Source organism: Macaca fascicularis, chromosome 15 (assembly GCF_037993035.2).
Source record: "Macaca fascicularis isolate 582-1 chromosome 15, T2T-MFA8v1.1".
Lineage (NCBI taxonomy): Eukaryota > Metazoa > Chordata > Mammalia > Primates > Cercopithecidae > Macaca > Macaca fascicularis.
This window is the reverse complement of record NC_088389.1, coordinates 71,446,713-71,466,567: the sequence shown is the minus strand read 5'-3', so window position 1 is coordinate 71,466,567 and position 19,855 is coordinate 71,446,713. Positions and strand designations below refer to the sequence as shown.

Here is a 19,855-nt window from a genome sequence, read left to right as displayed (position 1 = left end):
TCTGGCTCTCAAAACTAAAGGGAAAAAAATGACCAGGAAATAACGTGTCACCAATTACACTCATGGGCTTTTACTTCTCTCTCTCTTACCTGTCAAATCAAATGCCAGATTTCCACATGGAAACTAAAATTTTTTTTCATTCAGCAGATGAGTTGCTGTTATCAAAACAGAGAAGTACTCATACATTGCCTTATTGCTGGTGTGTTCCAGGCTGCAGCCCTGGATCACTACTGCAGTGGGATGTTTGACTTACCAGTTTTTCTCGGGAACCACTGGAAGTCTTGGAGGAACCACAGAATCTCAAACAGAAGGAAATTTAGAGGTCACTGATTTAAATTTTCTTCTGGAATCCTAGACTCTTTATTTTAATATCCCCAATTAAGAGGCTTTTAATTCATGTTTAACATATTTTACAACCATCATCTACCTTTCAACTACTACTCACTTGAACAAAACCTCCATCCTAGAGAACCAGGTAATTTGCCAAGCCCACACCAGACTATGTACCTCTTGCCTGTGTCTGAAATGTCTCCTCTCATCTACCCACATTTTTCATCACAATAGCCAATATTTATTGTATATGTTCATATTCCATATGGTAGGTACTGTGCCAGGCCCTTTAATTATGTCAACCTATTTAATCTTTTTTTTTTTTTTTTTTTTTTTGAGACAGTGTCTCGCTCTGTCACCCAGGCTGGAGTGCAGTGGCTTGATCTCAGCTCACTGCAACTCCTGCCTCCCAGGTTTAAGCAATTATCTGCCTCAGCCTCCCAAGTAGTTGGGATTACAGGTGCCTGCCATCACACCTGGCTAATTTTGTGTGTGTGTGTGTGTGTGTGTGTGTGTGTTTTTGTAGAGATGGGGTTTCACCATCTTGGCCAGGCTGGGGTTTCACCATCTTGGCCAGGCTGGTCTTGAACTCCTGACCTCATGATCCACCCACCTCGGCCTCCCAAAGTGCTGGGATTACAAGGATGAGCCACCGTGCCTGGCCCACCTTACTTAATCTTGACCGTAGTCGTATGATGTAGTATTGCTGCTTTATAGACAAACAAGAAAAATTATTTACTGACTTTTACTGTGACTGATACCATTTGCTGTGTGCCACATTTAAGACGCCGTGCTAAGCATTTTACATTTTTATCGTTGTGTCTATGAGTCAATGTTATGATTCCTCTTTTGCTGATAAAGAAACAGAAGCTTCCATATGGTGAGAAATTCATCCATGGTCACACAGCTAGTAAGTGGCAGGGCTGGGATCCAAGTGCACGAGTATCTTCTATTCATACTTCACTCCTACCTTCTTGTTTTCTTTCCTGCCAGTGGGATCCTCTGTGTATCTCAGAATTCACAGGGCACTTACTCGTCAGCCCAGTCTTGTTATCGTCACACTGTGCCCAGTGGTTGCTTTCTCCTCACTGGACATCTCTTACGGTACTTTGCATCCCTTACCATGGTGCTTACAATGCGCGCTCCCTAAATGTAAACTGGTCTAGAACAAGTCTTCTTACAGCAACCAGGACTGGCATGGACATTTTTCTGATGAGAGATTTCCAGGTTTCAGTTGATTTCTTGGTTATTTCAGGATGCAACTATACAATGGCATTCAGTACAGGGAATTTAATGCAATACTTTGTCCCCTGATGCTTGTTTTAACAGTTACAGAAGGAGAGAGTGACTGTTAGGCTGAGTCCCCCTCAGATCTACTGGGGTGGCTAAGTCAAAAGAATCTCTACGAGTCAGTTATATCTCAACATGTAGCAAAATGCCCAGCACAAAGCAGGTGCCCAAAAAATATCTTTTGAAGAATGACCATTTACAGATAAAGTCAAGTTCTACAGACTGTTTAAAAATGATGATCTCCTTTCATCTCCAAAGTGATTCTTAGAAATCATTCATCCAGAAGGTTTAAGTTCTTCAAGCAATTAAAGTTATGGTAATTATAATAATTCTATTATTTTTCTGTTGAAATGGATTTAGCACACAGATGAGTTTTTTTGTTTGTTTGTCTGTTTTGTTTTTAAAGATTTCAAGGTAACTTGTTAGGAGGTATAGAAGAGGGTACCAATAGCGAATTGCTAAATTGCTCCAACCAAGAGTCCTGCAGCATTTTGGGGGACCAAAGGAATTCACTTGGGAAATACGACTTTCTCTGTAATACGTACTCAGGATATTAAAATCCTATGGACAAGTTCCTGAAGAAAGTATTCCACTGATACCAGAATAATGCCTTTGGGCTAAAACATACTGTCTTTTGACTGAGTTTCTTGAAATCTCTGTACTAAATACTGATACTCTACAAATAATAAATCATAACAAGATCTAAACTGAAAAGGTTTTGTAAAGTATCACATTAAAAAATGCAAGGATTGTTCACAGTCTTTTTCATCCATTAAGCCAGAAGCTTCTCCAGAAGCTGAGTCCCACGTGTAGGGACCATCCAAGAAGTCCTGGCAGGATTTGGAGAAGAGGGAAGAGGCAGTTTCCCTGGGAACATGGCTGAGGCACTTCTAGAAAAAATAAACTCATAGAAGGCCTACATCACCAAATGCAAGAAATTAAAACTATTTTGTTTTTCATTCTGAAGGCGATTTTTCTAAAACTAACTAAAATAAATTGAAGTATATTAAAATATTAACTCACACACAAAAAAACTAGGGAGATAAGGCGTCAGATACCCCTAATAAATGCAAGTGGGAAATCAAAAGGAGTCCCAGACAGGCAGGAGAAAAACTATGCTGAGTTTAAATTAAGTTTGTCCCCAGACAGCGATTTGTAGACAGAGAAACAACATTAATGTGTATGCTTAAAACAATACAGTAAATCACCCAGTCTAAATATTTGAAGAAAATAGGGCCCATTGAGGCTGTTTTCCAAGGTCAAACACTTCATTAGAATAGAACTACGGTCTCCTAAAATGCTAATCCTTCCACTACTCCTGGGAAAGAAAACAGCTCCAGTTCCAGTTGATCTGTCTGGAACAACTGGAGAAAGTCAGGTATGGGAAAGAGCAAGACTGAGTGCTGTCGTCAGTTGGTGACGTCTGCTGTGGCATTATGGAAAGAATGATAATCCACATGCCACAGATCTGCCACTCTCCAGTGTACCCTGCCACAGTCTAAGTCTACAGAAAAGTCAGCAAAATTGTTGAGTAACTAATACAGATGTTTTCAGTTTTCTTAATGCTCATCATTCACATGTCATCCAGTAAAAATACATAAATACACACACACATTAAGAGATACTGTAACTTTCATAGTTCCAGTGCCAAGGCTTAGTATCAACACATATTTGCTATAGGAAGGAAGGGAGGAAGGAAGACAGGGAGAAAGTGGGAGGGAGAGAAGAGAAGGAGGGAAGGAAATTCCCCAAATACTTCAAGTTCCCCAAATTTAAAGAAGCATGAAATGAAATTATCAGCCCAACAAATTAATTAATTAGTCTATTTATTTATTTTTACTTGAGACGGAGTCTCACTCTGTTGCCCAGGCTTGAGGGCAGAGGTGCGACCTTGGCTTACTTCAACCTCCGCCTCCTGGGTTCAAGTGATCCTGCCACCTCAGCCTCCTGAGTAGCTGGAATTAGAGGCATGCACCACCATGCCTGGCTAATTTTTGTATTTTTAGTAGAGATGGGTTTTCACCATGTTGGCCAGGTTGGTCTTGAACTCCTGACACCTGCCTCGGCCTTCCAAAGTGCCAGGATTACAGGCGTGAGCCACCACGCCCGGCCTGTTTTTTTGTTTTTAGGGGTTTTTTTTGAGAGGAGTCTCACTCTGTCACCCAGGTTGGAGTGTAGTGGCACAATCTTGGCTGACTGCAACCTCCACCTCCTGGGTTCAAGCAATCCTCCTACTTCAGCCTCCTGAGTAGCTGAGATTACAGGCGTGCACCACCACCTCCAGCTAATTTTTTTATTTTTAGTAGAGACGGGGTTTCACCATGTTGCCCAGGCTGTTCTCGAAGTCTTGACCTCAGATGATCCACCCGCCTCGCTCTCCTAAAGCGCTGGGATTATAGGCGTGAGCCACGGCACCCAGCCTCCAACAAATTTATGTAACAGATTTTAGTAACACTATGTACTTAAATAATAACTTTCTGTTCAATGGATTTTAACACATCTTCTGCTCAATGGATTTGAACACATCTTTCTCCAGTTGTTCCAACTTTCAGTGACTCATTTGATTAAAATCAAGAAGCTTATGTGGTAATAGAAAAAGAGAGAGGGGGAAGACAACAAAAATAAAGAGGACAAAAGGCATTTTACAATATAAAATATTTGAGTTTTTCATATTTCTCTTTTGTTTAAAATCAGAGAAAACACTGAAATTATGATGTGATCATTGTTGCAGCTTACATTACCTAACCAAGAGTAACTATGCAATCTTCCAGTCGGTAATCCTCCCTCTATTCCATCTGAATTTGGATATTGGATTTCTTTTCTATCATTGTCTTCTTTGTATGTGCTATTTAGATCAGTGATACACAAAGTATGTTCCCCAAAATGTTAATTCCTCAGGATATTAGTAAGTGTGATTTTTTAAAAGTATGTAGTCCAATAAGTTTGTTATATTATAGGTTAGACAAGTTTAACAGGTGCCTTGCTACAAGATACTGGAGGTTTTTCACATACTAACATATGCTGCAAGTCTAAATACATATGCTGTTCTAAATTTCTTTAGCTACAAAATCTTTCCTTCGTGGAGCTTTTAGCCAAAATAGTGTTTCATGGAACCAATGTTGAGCAAATGGATTTGAATACTGCTTCACCTCAAGCTGCTGTATTGAAAAATCACTCCATTCTCTCTTTTAATCACATGATGCTCTGGTGCTACCCACAGCCTGTCTCTGCACCAGGATCTACCAAGTTCACACAGTGGGGGTTAGGAGATACTCCCTGAAGTCTACTGCAGAGACCTCGGCAGGTCCCTGGCTCTTGCCTCTTCTCACAGGGGCAGTAGTGCCTTTTCCTCCTTTAGCCACAGAAGTCAGAAATGAATTCCAGCCACACCCTGGGATCATATTTGCCAGGTCCCGTAAGTCAGGTCAAGTGGCAGGGACTCATAAACAGTTTCCAGCAGCTAAACTGACCGCATGGAGAGGGAAAGAATCTCACTCTCCACAGGCAGAAGAAGGGACCCAAGTGTGTTTAACTCATTTTGTCAGAAGCCAGGAATTTTTAAAACTCTTTCTCGAAAAAGCTGTTTTTGAGAGGTTAAGGTTGTGATGTCATTAGGTAAAACATTTTCATCTGTATTTGACAAAAAAAAAAAAAAAAAAAGAAAGAAAGAAAGAAAGAAAAACATGAGACACTCAGAACCCTTTATTTTATACTTAAATAACAGTTTAATAGAAAATCAGGCAGCCTTTAGTTCGGTGTGAACTTTGCCAGGTTATGTAACTTTTTGCAGCCTTGGTTCTTCAGCCATAAAATGGGGATAAAAATATCCATCCTGCAGCATTCTGTCAGTGATAAAAGTGAAATAATGCATTCACTGGTAACACTGTGCTCAACGCATGGTTCATGCCCAGTGTAGCATCAGCTGCGGATGGTACTGAAGGATCTACATGTTGGCTCCTGTGAGAAACAAGCTCCATGGGTTCTGCTTTTCAAAGAAAGCAAATGACAGTACCATCCTACAAAAGAGTTTTCTTCCAAGGAAAGGATGCTTTAAAAAAAAAAAAAAAAAAAAAGCAAATTCATCATTTATCTTCTTATTTATGTAAACTTGAAAAAAAATTTAAATCCTTCATTTCAGTAGTACGTCTTGTACTCTTTCAGAAAAGAAATCACTAGAAAGCTGCCTATGGCTGACAACTCCAATTCTCTCCAGAAGGATTTTTTTTTTCAATCTCTCTTGGGCATCTATAATGTGCCCCATTATGCCAGTCCAACCCCCTGATCTAGCTTACACCAGCCTCAATGCATTTTGATTTCTAGATTGCTTTTCCAAATAGACCAAAGACAGGCTAACTGTTCACCAAACTATTCCATCTCCTTCCTGGGCACCTGACTACATTTCCTGGCATCCCTCACACTTAGCTGTGGCCATGTGACTAAGTTCCAGCCAATGGAATGGGACTGACAGTGTTGTGTGTCCCTCTAAGCCTAACCATATTACCTTCCCATGCACACTCCTCCATGCTCCTGCCCCTTTGCTCCAGCCTGACAAAGATAAGCCCTGCAAGCCTGATAAAGGAAGCCGCATGGAAGATGGCAGGGCCACAAGAGGGAAAGGGTCTATGTTCCTGACAACTCTTATAGAGACCCAACTACAGCTCAAGTACCCTGGTTTTGAGCTGGGTACACATGAAGAATGCTTCTATCATGTTTAGGCCATCCTATAATTTTGGATGTTTTTTACAGTAGCTGGTGTCTGAAGCATCTGGAAGTCCTGAGATTTTTGCAGAACATTATGAGTTTATAAAAATAATAAATCGAATTATTGTGTGCCAAGTCACAGACTCAGGCACTAGCTCATAAAATAACTAAATAATCTAAAACTTAAGGTATCATTATAAACTAGGTTCTACTCTAAGTAAACCATCAGATATGCCAAAAGTTTAATAAAAATATTGCTAAAGGTTGAATTTTCTTTTTTTTTTTTTTGAGACGGAGTCTCACTCTGTCACCCAGGCTGGAGTGCAGTGGCCGGATCTCAGCTCACTGCAAGCTCCGCCTCCCGGGTTCACGCCATTCTCCTGCCTCAGCCTCCCGAGTAGCTGGGACTACAGGCGCCCACCACCTCGCCCGGCTAGTTTTTTGTACTTTTTAGTAGAGACGGGGTTTCACCGTGTTAGCCAGGATGGTCTCCATCTCCCGACCTCGTGATCCGCCCGTCTCGGCCTCCCAAAGTGCTGGGATTACAGGCTTGAGCCACCGCGCCCGGCCTAAAGGTTGAATTTTCTATGTTTCAAACTTAAAGTATAGAAAATTCATTTCATTTATTTAGTTTTTCTGTGACACAAGAAAGGCTAGCATTGCTTGACTCTAGTAGCAGGGACATCTTGATTCACCCTATTAAGCACTACTGTTTCATGGGGGTATAGTTTGTGTAGGAGCATTAGTGCAGATAGACATTTCTGAGTTTTTGTTTTCAAATCAAATTAGAATTGGCATTGTCAGCTCTAGGTTCTCATCTATATTTAGTAAATAATAGATTGGGATCACTTTCTTAACTTCATAATTATATGATTATATTCCATTATGATTTGACTGTAGTTATCCATGGTTTAAATCAATCATGAAAAACATTATTTTATCTAAATGTTATAATGTATAGGAATATGCATTTGTTCTGTGCACACACAGAAAAGTACATCAGGGGATACTCTAAGAAATTTAAGCCTCAGGCCAAACCTGGGAAATTCAAGCCTCAACCTCAACCTAAGACCAATTAAGTAAATTATTTATATCATTGGCTAAAGTATAAGGGAGCTAACCTAGTTTAAGGCCATCCAGTTAAAGATCAAATGCCAAATAAGATTATTTACTGATTACCAAAAAACTATCATGTTAATTCAGTAAAGATCTCATAATCAAATATATTATCAATGGTACTTCTGGAAAACTGCCTTTGGTGATCATAGATATTAACCTCAACCCAAATACATCCTAAGTAACATACTAACAACATGCCTTATACCAGTCTTATTCTTTCCATCTCTACTGCTCCCACCTTAATCTAGGTCACAACTCTCACCAGGCCTACTGAAATATCTGCCCTCAACCTGGCCTCCTTGTTTCTACTCTAGCCCCTTCTCCAAATTGTTCCCCTACAAGGCCCCGAAAGGGATCTCCTTCAAGCACACATCATATCATACCACTGTCTTGTTTGAAACGCTTTCATATGTTTTAACTGGTCTTAGAATAAAACTGGAACTCCATCATGGCCTGCTGTGCCTGCCAGTCCCAACCTATCCTAGTACCAACCTCTCCATTCCCTTCACTCCAGCCCAACTAATCTCCTTTGTATCCCTTAAATATCCTGAGCTCTGCCCATCAGGGCCTGTGAACTTGCTGTTCCCTCCGTCCAAAATGCTCCCTTCCAGCTTTGTGCACAGCTGACTGCTCTTCACCCTTCAGGTCTTAACTCATCCATCACCTCCCCTAGTTACCTTCTTGCCCTGTTTATTTGCTTTATAGCACTTATAAAGCCCTGTAATTTTATTGTTATTGTTTGAAGACTTGGACACACTATGAGGACATGAAGTTCCCCCATTTTTTTTACTACCTGTGTCAGGCATCATCTCCTTGGAGATGAAAGGATGGATAAAGAGATGGATGGATGGATGGAGGGATGGATGGATGGATGGATGGATGGACAGACGGATGGGTGGGTGGATGGATGGAATAAACATGTAGTAGATACTTTCAGAATTGTTTGACCCAACAACTGGAACCATCCATGAGAAACCATATTATCACATTTAGCAATGAGTGATTCTGGCAGGGATATATATAGGGCAATCCCAATTTCTCCTTAAGTACATCTCTCCTGGGAATATAAAGAAGCTTTAACTCTGGGACCATTCATATGGCTCTTTCCACACAGTGAGTTCTACTCTTAAGGGAAAAAAACTCAATTATGCAAGATTAGTAATTTCAAGAGGATATCCCAGTATTTAATTAGCTATAATATTTGAAGACATAAGGCTATCCTGGTTTTTAATTTTAAAACATCCAATTTATGAAGAAGCTCTTTCAGAGAAAATAAAGTCAACTCAATGCAGAATAAGACCACAAGCTCAAACAAACAAACAAACAAACAAAACACAACAACAACAAAAAAGACCACAAGTTGCTTCCTTAGATTCCTATATCTGGAACTATTCCTTTAGAGGACATAGAGCAAATCAAACCTCTGACAGTGTGGAAATCCAGCACGCACTTCATTCTTGTTTATGACACTGGGTCAATCTGACAGAATAGTTTTGTTTTCCCAGTTCTGACTAAATTAAAGAGAGTTGTGTCTACAGATTATTTTTCCAGAAGTTCCTCTGTATATATAATAGGAAATGCAGGATCAAATCTAGGCAAGGGCTCTTTAAATGTCAGGGCAGTCTTTCCACATTGAACACCCCTGAGAATGCCAACATGTGTGACCACGCTTTTCCCCACTTTGGGCCATGATGAAGAAATGCTATCCCAAGCCAGCAGAGCAGCTGAAGTCCTTTCTGTAGCTCAACATGAGAAAAACCAACAACCTCTGCAGAATGTCTGCCAAGGAACTGCATGCCTGTTGGCAAGGAGACAGCAGCCTACACGGAGGGAGGTTGTAAGAATTAGCCCTTCCATGCATGTGCTAGTGGTAACTCCTGTAAAGAAGTTACTAGGGTCTTTGCTCAGGACATCTCACGGTGCTCCCTCTTTGAAGGCCCACAGGAGAAATTCCTCCTAGAACTCAGTACCAAGAAAAGCTTTGCTTCTCCTGAAGACTTGGTTTTGTTGTTGCTTCATTTGGCCTTTTGGATACTATAAATACTTTAACAGATTATATTATCTCTTTCCTTGTAGGAAGTCCTGAGATTTGCAACCCTCTATACTATTGACACTGGACATTATGGCATGCGTTCTTACATTTGAACTGGGCCCCTGACTTCATCTTGCTTTTTCACTCTTGTTTTCCCTCAGTTCTGATTTCTTTAACTAATCTTTGTTCTCCTGTATCATATAAATGGTTTCAAATTATTCTGAGAATGAAAATGGCTATGAAAATGGCTATTAGTGCATAGATACACACAGTGGATTTTAACCCAAACCCTTTACGACCCTAGTCCTCTAAAAAGACAATGTGGCCTCAGACAGATGTGGTTTTGAATCCTGATTCTGTGGATTTCTAGCTCTGTGACGTTGGTTAAGTTGCTCTATAGTTCCCAGTTTCCATTTCCTCCTCTTTAAACTGGAGCTAGTATCATGTACATTGTATAGTAACTGGGAATTAAAGAGAATGTATTTAGAGCATTGGTACTTAATAATTGTTAAATTAAAATTATTCTTTATTATTATTAATAGCTATATAGATTGTTACCAAAGAATACTTAAAGACAACATCTGGCTTATCATGTTGACAGGCTTATAAGAACTAACACTATCTATTCATATACCACATTTCTGTCTAACAAAGACCTATGGTTAAACACTTCCACACTAGCTCAATGTCTCCAAGCCATTCTTTACAACAGGCTAGATTTATTGCAAGATCCTCTCCCCATTAAGGCTCCCTGTACCATATCCCCTGTCATGGATTGAACTGTGTCTCCCCAAAAAATATACTTAAGTTCTAACCCCCAATACCTATAATGTGGCCTTCTTTGGAAACAAAAGTCTTTGCAAATGTAATCAAATTAAGAAGATGTCATACTGGATTAGGGTAGGTACTAAGTGTAACAAGTAGTATGCTGATAAGAAGGCCATTAAAAGGCCACATGAAGGGACACACAGATGCATGAAGAATGTCATGTAACTATGGAGGCAGAGATGATGCATCTAGAAACCAAAGAACACTAAGGACTATCAGCAAGTACCAGAAGCTAGAAGAGGCAAGGAAGGATTCTTGTTTAGAGGCTATGGCAGGAGCATTATCCTGATGGCACTCTGATTTTGGACTTCCAGACTCTAGGACTATGAGAGAATAAATTTTCATTGTTCTAAGCCACCTAGGTTATGGTGATTTGTTATAGCAACCCTGGGAAATGAATTCATCCCCATACTCCTACAGTGCAAGTGGCAGAAGTAAAGAAACCAGGCGAACTTGCAGTCCAAGTGGTGACTGCCAAGAACTCCACACATGCATGCCTGGCAGTGAGATGTATTTCAGGGGAGGCATATACTAAAATAGCCCAAAGGGTTTGACTGTAGACTTCAATGAGTTAATTCTTCTTTCTGAGCTTAAAGAATCACATCAACAGGAGGGCATTAGGTCTAGATCAACATTGGCAAATAGAGCTTAACTAAGAATAGCTGGATTATAGTGTTATGATGAGAATTCTGTGGAGTCATCTGGGCAAAGATGCAGAGACAAAAAAAAACAAAAACAAAAAACAGAATATTCCATCCTCATTCTCCTTATGCCTGTGACCATCCTCTTCAGTTTCCTCTTCTGCTGCCTACTGTAACATAGCATATTCTTAGGGTTCTGACACAGACCCACTTCATTCCATTCCCTATATATTGTCTCTGGACAGACCCACTGATTCTTATAGTCTTATTACTTACAGCTTCTGTGGATACCTTCAAATCTATCTCTCCTGCCAGCATCAGTCTTCTGCTCTAGTTTAAGCCATATATCCAACTGCTGGATAGACATCTCCACTTAGCTATCTCAGACAATTCAAAGCAACTTGTCTATAACAGAACTCACCAGTTGCTCCCCTAAGCCTGCTCCTCCTCCCATAGGCTATCTCTCAGTTGGTGGCACAACCATATACCTAGCTAGAAAACTGAGTTTCTCCCTAGTCTGTTTCCTCCTTCTCATCCCTGCCTCCCATTCCAAATCAATTTCCAAAACTTGCCAACCTTACCTTCTAAGTAATTATCGTCTTGATACCTGCTATCACTCTCCTAGTTCAAACTCTCATCAACTCTTGCCTTTTAAGATTAAGAGTAGGTATCGCTGCCTCCAGGAACCTCTGCAAGGGACTATATTTGTCTTGTTTGCCCTTGTATTCTTGGAATTTAGCATTGTGTCTAGCACTGTAGGCAACAGATGATGATGATAATTATCATTTATTGTTCACATTCTATATACTAGGTACTTTCTCAGCACTTTACATCTCCACAATCACACTTTGAAATAGGTACTCTTATTAGCCTTGCTTACAGATAAAGCACAGAATGCTTAAGCGACTTGCTCAAAGTTACACGGTTCTATCAAGAAGTAGAATTGACTGGGCACGGTGGCTCACACCTGTAATCCCAGCACTTTGGGAGGCCAAGGCGGGTGGATTACCTGAGGTCAGGAGTTCCAGACCAGCCTGGCCAACATGGTGAAACCCAGTCTCTACTAAAAGTACAAAAATTAGCCGGGCGTGGTGGCACACGCCTGTAATTCCAGCTACTCGGGAGGCTGAGGCAGGAGAATTGCTTGAGCCCGGGAGACGGAGGTTGCAGTGAGCAGAGTTCATGCCACTGCACTACAGCCTGGCTGACAGAGCAAGATTCTGTCTCAGAAAACAAAACAAAACAAAACAAAACAAAAAAAAAGAGGTAGAATTACTGAACTGATCTGATATTCAATTTAGATTAGAATATACTCATAAGATAAAATAATGAAATGCATACCTATTCATTCAGTAAATATTTATCGAATGTATGCTGTGTGCTAAACACCAGGGATAAAATGGAAAACAAAGAAAACAAGTAAGTGAGTATATAAATAACTTAATTTCAGACATTGGAAAAACTCTAGCATCTCTCAGGAAACCCATTCCAAGCTTCTCAGGTTACCTGGGAGGAGGGAGGCTGGCAGGAAGAAAAGAGACCGCTCCCCCCTTACTCCACCCCCTTGCTCTAGAAGATTATTCCCAGATACCACCCCCAACCTCAGACATTGTTAAGACACTTAAGAAATCCTTAAATTTGCAGCATGTGAATCCTCTGCCAGGCTAAGTAAGGCCAACTTAAATTTTTCTATCATAATACCTTTCTTTGTTCTTCAGAAATGTCAAGAAACCTTATGACCACATGCAAGCTGACAGTAATTAAAAGAACACACTGTCTTCATCTCTACAAAGCCAACTCCTTTTAAAGACAAGAGGACATTTCTGTCCATCATCCACTGCACTCTCATCATTTCTTCCCAACTATTATCTAGCATAATAGATATCCACTATTGGACATGGTCTAGGAAAAAATCCACATATATTCACTGAGTAAAGAGGATTATTCTGGTAGGTAACATCCATCTTTCATGCCTGCCATCTGAAATTCTTATTAACACCCTCAGAAGCAAAAGCCCCATTCGGGCTCAAAAGGACCCAGGGAAATCAACACTGAAATGAGGATGGGGCTGGAGGCTGTTTTGGTAATCCTAAAACAGAGAGTAGGTTTTACTGATGGTGCACATTTACTTACTGAAATCCTTATTCCACCACGCTACATTTCTTTTTATCAGGGATTCTTTTCTAACAGCTCAAATTATTCCTGGGCGGGAAGTTACTATATGCATAATCTTCAGCTGGGCTGGAAAAGACAACTGGATATTAGTTTGTCCAAAAAGCCCCTCTAAGGTTGATACAATTAAACGACAGCTACAGGGAGCATCATGTACAAAAAAGCGGCAAAAGGGGGTGGTGGAGAGGAATGGACTTAGAACTTCTTGCAGTTTTGCCTATACAGGTTATAACTCAATCAGATTTGAGAACTATAAGGAGTCACACGGCAGTTTTTGATTAAACAAACATTTACTGTGTAAGAGGTGCCATGGATACAAAACTAAGAAAGACACGTTTTTCTTCTGGAGGGGAAGAAATATGAATCACCCAAGCAATACAAAACTGTGTGATATCACTAGAGGAGAGGTACAAAAGTGCTCATGATCTAACCAGCCTTGGGGAGTCCCAAGGAGAATGCACCAGAAGTAGTACAGGACATTAAATGGACACCTAAGTTGCCATCTACCACTCTGTAAATGCCTCAATTTTCCCCGATGTCTGACTTTGTCCTCCCCATATCCCTACACAAAAAGAACTAAACCATCAAATAACTTTACTGTCATTAAGACATGGCTTCATTATCATCATTCGGTTACCCAACAAATTATTAAGAACCTACTATGGGCCAGGTGCTGTGATAGCCTGGCTCTCTCACAGGCCAGGTCTGGTGAGCAATTTATCCTGGACCTCATATCCATAAAGGGCTGATAATATAGATTTTTAACATCATCTCCAAATGATATCCTATATACAGTCACAAAGATATACTTCTAGGATTCAACCTCAAAGCATATCACAATTTTTATAATCCTGTATTGTCAATATAAAAAATATATATACAAGTCCTCCTACTGCCACCCATGGATATGATCCAGGTCTCTCCTATTCCCTATGGTCATTTAAGAGAAAGCAAACGAGCCAGTTGTTATACCTTCCCTCATAGAACTTATTGCTTAGTAGAGAGAAAGGTATCAAACAAGGACACACACCAAACTGATAACTGTAGTTGCCGCAGGGGAGGAGAGGAGGATGACAGGAGGCCGAGCTGTTAGGCAAAGCTTTCACTTGCCCTGAGGTGTTTGAATTTTTACCATATGCACATATTCACAGTATTCCCTGTATAGTCATTATCAGTTTCTCTATCAAGGATCATCATTAAGAGAAGAGCCAAGAAAGGCCTGGCTCCAAATGAGGCTGACCACAATGCTGAGGCAGTGAGAATGAGTGAAACATCAAGTTGCCAGAGGTGACTGGGTTCGTCTGAGGATAAAATAGCTGCACAAAACATTGTGGTGACCATCCTCTGCGTGTCCCATGGGAAGTACTGCTAGGCCTGGACACAAGGCTTCCCTTTCCTGGGCTCTCTACTGGGCTCAACCGCCTAATGGCCCTACAAATGGAACAATGTACATTCAAGGATTGAGTAATACGGATGATCAATGTGTTACTCTTGCCCTGATTCAAAACTTGTCTTTTCATGGAGAGCAATAAATCTTATCAGCAGGTGCCAAATGCCCCTCAACTGAATCACAGCTATATTGTCTAGACTGAAATGTCTCATCTCCATTTTGTCAAATTCTGCCTTGTCCATTACAGTTAACCTCATAATCCACATAGATACCACACAATTCCATAAGCAACAGAGCAGCCCCTGCTAACCAGCCCTCCCTCTGAGGAAAGCCTGAACATGTATAAATGATCTCAAGTCATGCCAGGGAAATAAGAACAGATATCATGGAAACCATGTTAGCATGTCAGTGCATGCCTGCTGATGACAAATTGAGCAGTTATGCCAGACAAATTTAGGAGTCAAAATGTTTCCTTACACTGTCATTGTTTTCAATTTTCTGATTATATTTTTGAGATACATTCAATACCTCTGGTATTTACAGAACAGAACAGAGGTATAACCAGTGACTGATCATTCAATAATGCTTCTAATCAGAGTGATTATATGTGAGTGTACAAGTGTGTGTATGTTTGTGTGTGTCCGTATTATTTTGTTTTAGTATGACGGGTGACCTTTTTGCCATGTATACTTGTTAGGGTTATGTGCACATGTAAAGCCAGCATAGAGAAATGCAATCAAATGCAACTCTGCAGGAGGAGGAAAAGTAGCAGAGGAATGACTTTCTGCAGGGGATGTCATGTCTGAGCTCTGCTCTGAGAGGTCAATGGGAGCTTGCACGGTGGATAGGGTTGCCAGATAAAATAAAGACACCTAGTTAAATCTGAATTTCAGAAAAACAATGAATGACTTTTTAGTAGGTATGTCCCAAATGTTGCATGAGTGTTCTATATTTTTATTTGCGAAGACAGGCAATCCTAATGATGGGAGAGGGACAGATGTGTATGCCAACCATCTTTCCTTGTCATGAATATTGTCAACATCAGCATCTACTAACGTTACAGAACATGGGGAATGGAGTCCATGCTCTTGGGAAATCCTAAGAATTACTCTTCCTGCCTAAAACACTCAGAACATGCCTGCTTCTTCAACCACAGGCTCCTTGAGATCATGCACTACAACTTCTTCCTCCTTCTTCAGGACCTACGCCAGTTGCCGAAATGTTGTAAACATAAAAGTACATTTTTAGATAAATGAGAATATAATATGGAATTATAGTAAAGTTAGGAAATTTGGGGTGAGAGGGCTAAAGATGACAAAACTGTGCATGGCCGAAAATACAGGTAACTTCAAGACGACTGACAATAGCCAAATGTGCAGTCATCTCCAACACCTATGAGCAGAACTTACCACAGTAACAGAACTGAACAATCTTTTAGCTTGATTAGTATCACTGAACTGTCTCAAACTAGTGAAATGTATACTAAGCACAATGGGCAATTTCAGGGAAGTGGGGGAATGCACTAAATTGGGAGACCCACAGTTATACAAGTATCTATTTTTTTAAACCCATGCTTAAGGAGGCCAAGGCATTGTAAAAGCAAAATGGGGAACAAGTAGTTCTAATTGGAACAGTTCAAGAAGTTTTAGGTAGAGAAGTTATATGAGGTATGTAAAAAGCTATGGCCCTCAGAGAGGCTTTGCACTTTATAGAATCTGTATGTGTGTGTGTGTATGTGTATGTGTGTGTAATTATAAGTATATATACATGCATAAACATGGCTGCAAGAATAGTATATTCCCACATACTGTATGTTATTCATATCAACTGATTGGAACTGAGCCTTAGGGAGAATCCACATTTTCTTTTAAAATACTCTGGAGTAGAAATGTTTAAACAAATAAAGTAGCATTGATTGCATTTCAGATGTATAATAATTTTTCCTTTTTTAATGTATCTTCTTTTAAAAACAGCCTTCTCTTATTAAATAAGAAATGCTTGGCCGGGTACAGTGGCTCACGCCTGTAATCCCAACACTTTGGGAGGCTGAGGCAGTCGGATCACGAGGTCAGGAGCTCGAGACCGTCTTGGCCAACATGGTGAAACTCCATCTCTACTAAAATACAAAAAATTAACCAGGCATAGTGACGCGTGCCTGCAATCCCAGTTACTTGGGAGGCTGAGGCAGGAGATTGTGCCACTGCACTCCAGCCTGGCGACAGAGCAAGACTCCGTCTCAAAAAAAAAAGAAAAAGAAAAAGAAATACTTGCTGACCACAGAAAACTTTAAAAAATCCAGGTAAATAAAAATATAAAAATAAAAACCACCCATTATTCTTCCAGTTAGAGATAATGACTCAAAATTTTTGTATGTATATCAAGACTTTTTTTCTGTATATATATGCATATGTCTATATTTAACAAAAGTGGTATCAGCCTCTATATGCAAATATAAGCTTGTTTTATTAAGCTACAAAGTGTATCTATCCAAGTGACCAAATATATTCTCACACATAATTTTTAGTGCTTACATATATGTTTTCTACTGATGGCTTACTTAAGTATTTATTGCTGAACATTAAAATTGTTTTCCATTTTTTACTGTGACAAACTTCCTTACAGCTAAGTCTTTAAGGGCATCATCATTATTTCTGGGGAATCAATTCCTAGAGGAACAACTGCTGAGTCAAATACTATATACACTTTTAAGGCTTTTGATCCATATCACCACTTTCCTGTCTAGGAAGGTTGTGTCAATTTATAATGCTATATAAAAGGGCTTGTTTTCTTAATATTTTTCAAATTTGGTCACCCCAAGAAATCTGCCCATGAAATCAGAATTTATGTAGATAGAACATGTAGAATAATATATATAATTTATTTTTCACAGGAAATAGAAACCTTTCCCAAAAGCCAGGATTTTAAGAAATCCCACTTACCCACAATTAGCCTTTGGCGCAGTCAACTGATTTAGACAAGAACTTTTTAAGCCAACTTTTCAATGAAAGTCTGCCATGTTTGTGGAACTGTGGCTATTTGCCATTGTACAATGACTTAATTGCAAATTAATGTATATCTTTTTTTTGTAAGAAGATATAATAAGCTACGTTTGTTTAATGACAACCCATTTTACTTTCCTGGAGAAAAGAATCCATTTTCTTTAACCATAATCAGAGGAAGGTTATTTGGTCAAACAAAGTAAAAACTATAAACAATAGATAGCCATCATTACCACAGTAACATTGGTCCAGCTAGGAATTCACTTAGCTAAATGGGTGACCTCCTACTCACATACCTTCTCAGTGCACAACAAACACAGGAGCAAACAAAAGCTTTTACAGAATCCAGAGCCACCAGGCAAGAAGAAATGATACTACAAGAGAGAAGTTAATGAGGCAGAAAGATATTCTCAAATATAAAACCCCCTCCAGGACTTTTAAGGAAGGTATCAGAGGCATAGGGAAGGCTAAGTCAAGGATGAATTTAACTGAAGAAAAGGATATTTAGAGATTATCAATATTTTCTAATGCAACAGAAAACCAAGCCAGCTTAGTCTTCTACTTAGTGAGTGCCATGCTAAATCGACCAACTCTATTCTTCATCTTTTTGGGGATCCAGAAAAATCAAAAAAAGAAAATATCCAAATATAGAAGCTTAATTTAACAAAATCGGAAAAACCTAAACTATATTGTGCTCTGGTGACCTAGCAATCAAATAATCACAGTCATTCGGTCAATGTCTATGATTAACTCAATGAGACAGGATGTTTGGCTATAGCGCCAGGTACAAAAAATATATTTTCATGAAGGATCACTCCCTCTTATGTAATAGATTTGGGTGAGTGAGTGAGTGCATGGACTCAGCTTTTGGCTTTCTGAAATCAGTCTTGTTATGATGATTCCTTAGTGCTGGGATAGATCATCCAGGCATTCAAGGTAACACGATGGTAATACTTTGCTCATTTTTCAGAAAAAAACAAAACAAAACAAAACAGGTATCACTTCCAAAGTCAGCATAGTCACCCAAAGTGAAAAAGAAAAAAAAAAAAAAAAGCCTTGGAGGCAAAGGAAAGGAGCCGCAACCTTCGTAACTATAAAATGACGAATGAGAAAACTCCTCCTGCTGAAGATATTCAGGTATATAAAGGCACGTGAAGGAGTACTTAAAACATCATTGTCAAATCCACATCTTCTGGATTTTTTTTAGCTTGAAACAAACAAACAAAAAAAAATGAGCACCATACCCAATATGATTCAAAAGTGTCTGTGGCTTGAGTTCCTTATGGGTACGTTCATTGCTGGCACCCTATCCCTGGACTGTAACTTACTGAATGTTCACCTGAGAAGAGTCACCTGGCAAAATCTGAGGCTTCTGAGTAGTATGAGCAATTCATTTCCTGTAGAATGTCTACGAGAAAACATAGCTTTTGAGTTGCCCCAAGAATTTCTACAATACACCCAGCATATGAAGAGGGACATCAAGAAGGCCTTCTATGAAATGTCCCTACAGACCTTCAACATCTTCAGCCAACACACCTTCAAATCTGGGAAAGAGAGACACGTCAAACAAATCCAAATAGGACTTGATCAGCAAGCAGAGTACCTGAACCAATGCTTGGAGGAAGACAAGAATGAAAATGAAGACATGAAAGAAATGAAAGAAAATGAGATGAAACCCTCAGAAGCCAGGGTCCCCCAGCTGAGTAACCTCGAACTGAGGAGATATTTCAACAGGATAGACAATTTCCTGAAAGAAAAGAAATACAGTGACTGTGCCTGGGAGATTGTCCGAGTAGAAATCAGAAGATGTTTGTACTACTTTTACAAATTCACAGCTCTATTCAGGAGGAAATAAGGTATATTTTTGGAATTAAGATTTCTTTTCCCTCCAAAATCTCTTTCTCCTTCGCCTCCTCCATCTTCTTTTTAAGGGTTATTGTGCTATCCTGTAAGCCTGTCCTCAGATGGATTGGTAGTCTCGGAACATCAGGGATATTCACCTTTCTAAGGAGAGGTAATGACAACCATCCTCTGGGTGACCAAGAGTCTCCTTAGAAAGTCTTTAAGACAGGTTTAAAGGAATAAGATTCCCTCTCCATCATCTTCTATTCTCTCTTCCTCTTTTCTTGGGTCATTTTGAAAGAGCTTTGCTATACCACCTGTGAACTTCACCAAGACAATGGCTAGAGAATAGAGAGCAGAGCATGTTGCAAAATGATAACATTTCAATGACTTAACTGTTTTGCTGCCAACATTGTTTATCCTATGAAAACTCAGCACATTTAAAGAGCTTATACATGCTCCCTAGAGTCAATACCCTTGTATTTTTCCCCTCCTGCTCAGGGGAAAAAGG

General features: G+C 39.7%; 2 protein-coding genes across 3 annotated transcripts in view; one reads left to right on the top strand and one right to left on the bottom strand.

Moving 5' to 3' along the window:
- Window positions 1-19,855, bottom strand: part of MOB3B (MOB kinase activator 3B) — a 202,616-nt gene that overhangs the window by 178,396 nt on the left and 4,365 nt on the right. The window lies entirely within an intron of this gene.
- IFNK (interferon kappa) lies at window positions 12,095-19,358 on the top strand. The gene has a single exon (XM_015437094.4). The coding sequence runs from the start codon at window positions 18,734-18,736 to the stop codon at window positions 19,355-19,357; it is 624 nt and encodes a 207-aa protein (XP_015292580.1). The 5' UTR covers window positions 12,095-18,733; the 3' UTR covers window position 19,358.

Excerpts from the sequence above, each read along its gene's own strand:
- IFNK (XM_015437094.4), top strand. The coding sequence starts at position 18,734 with ATGAGCACCATACCCAATATGATTCAAAAGTGTCTGTGGCTTGAGTTC.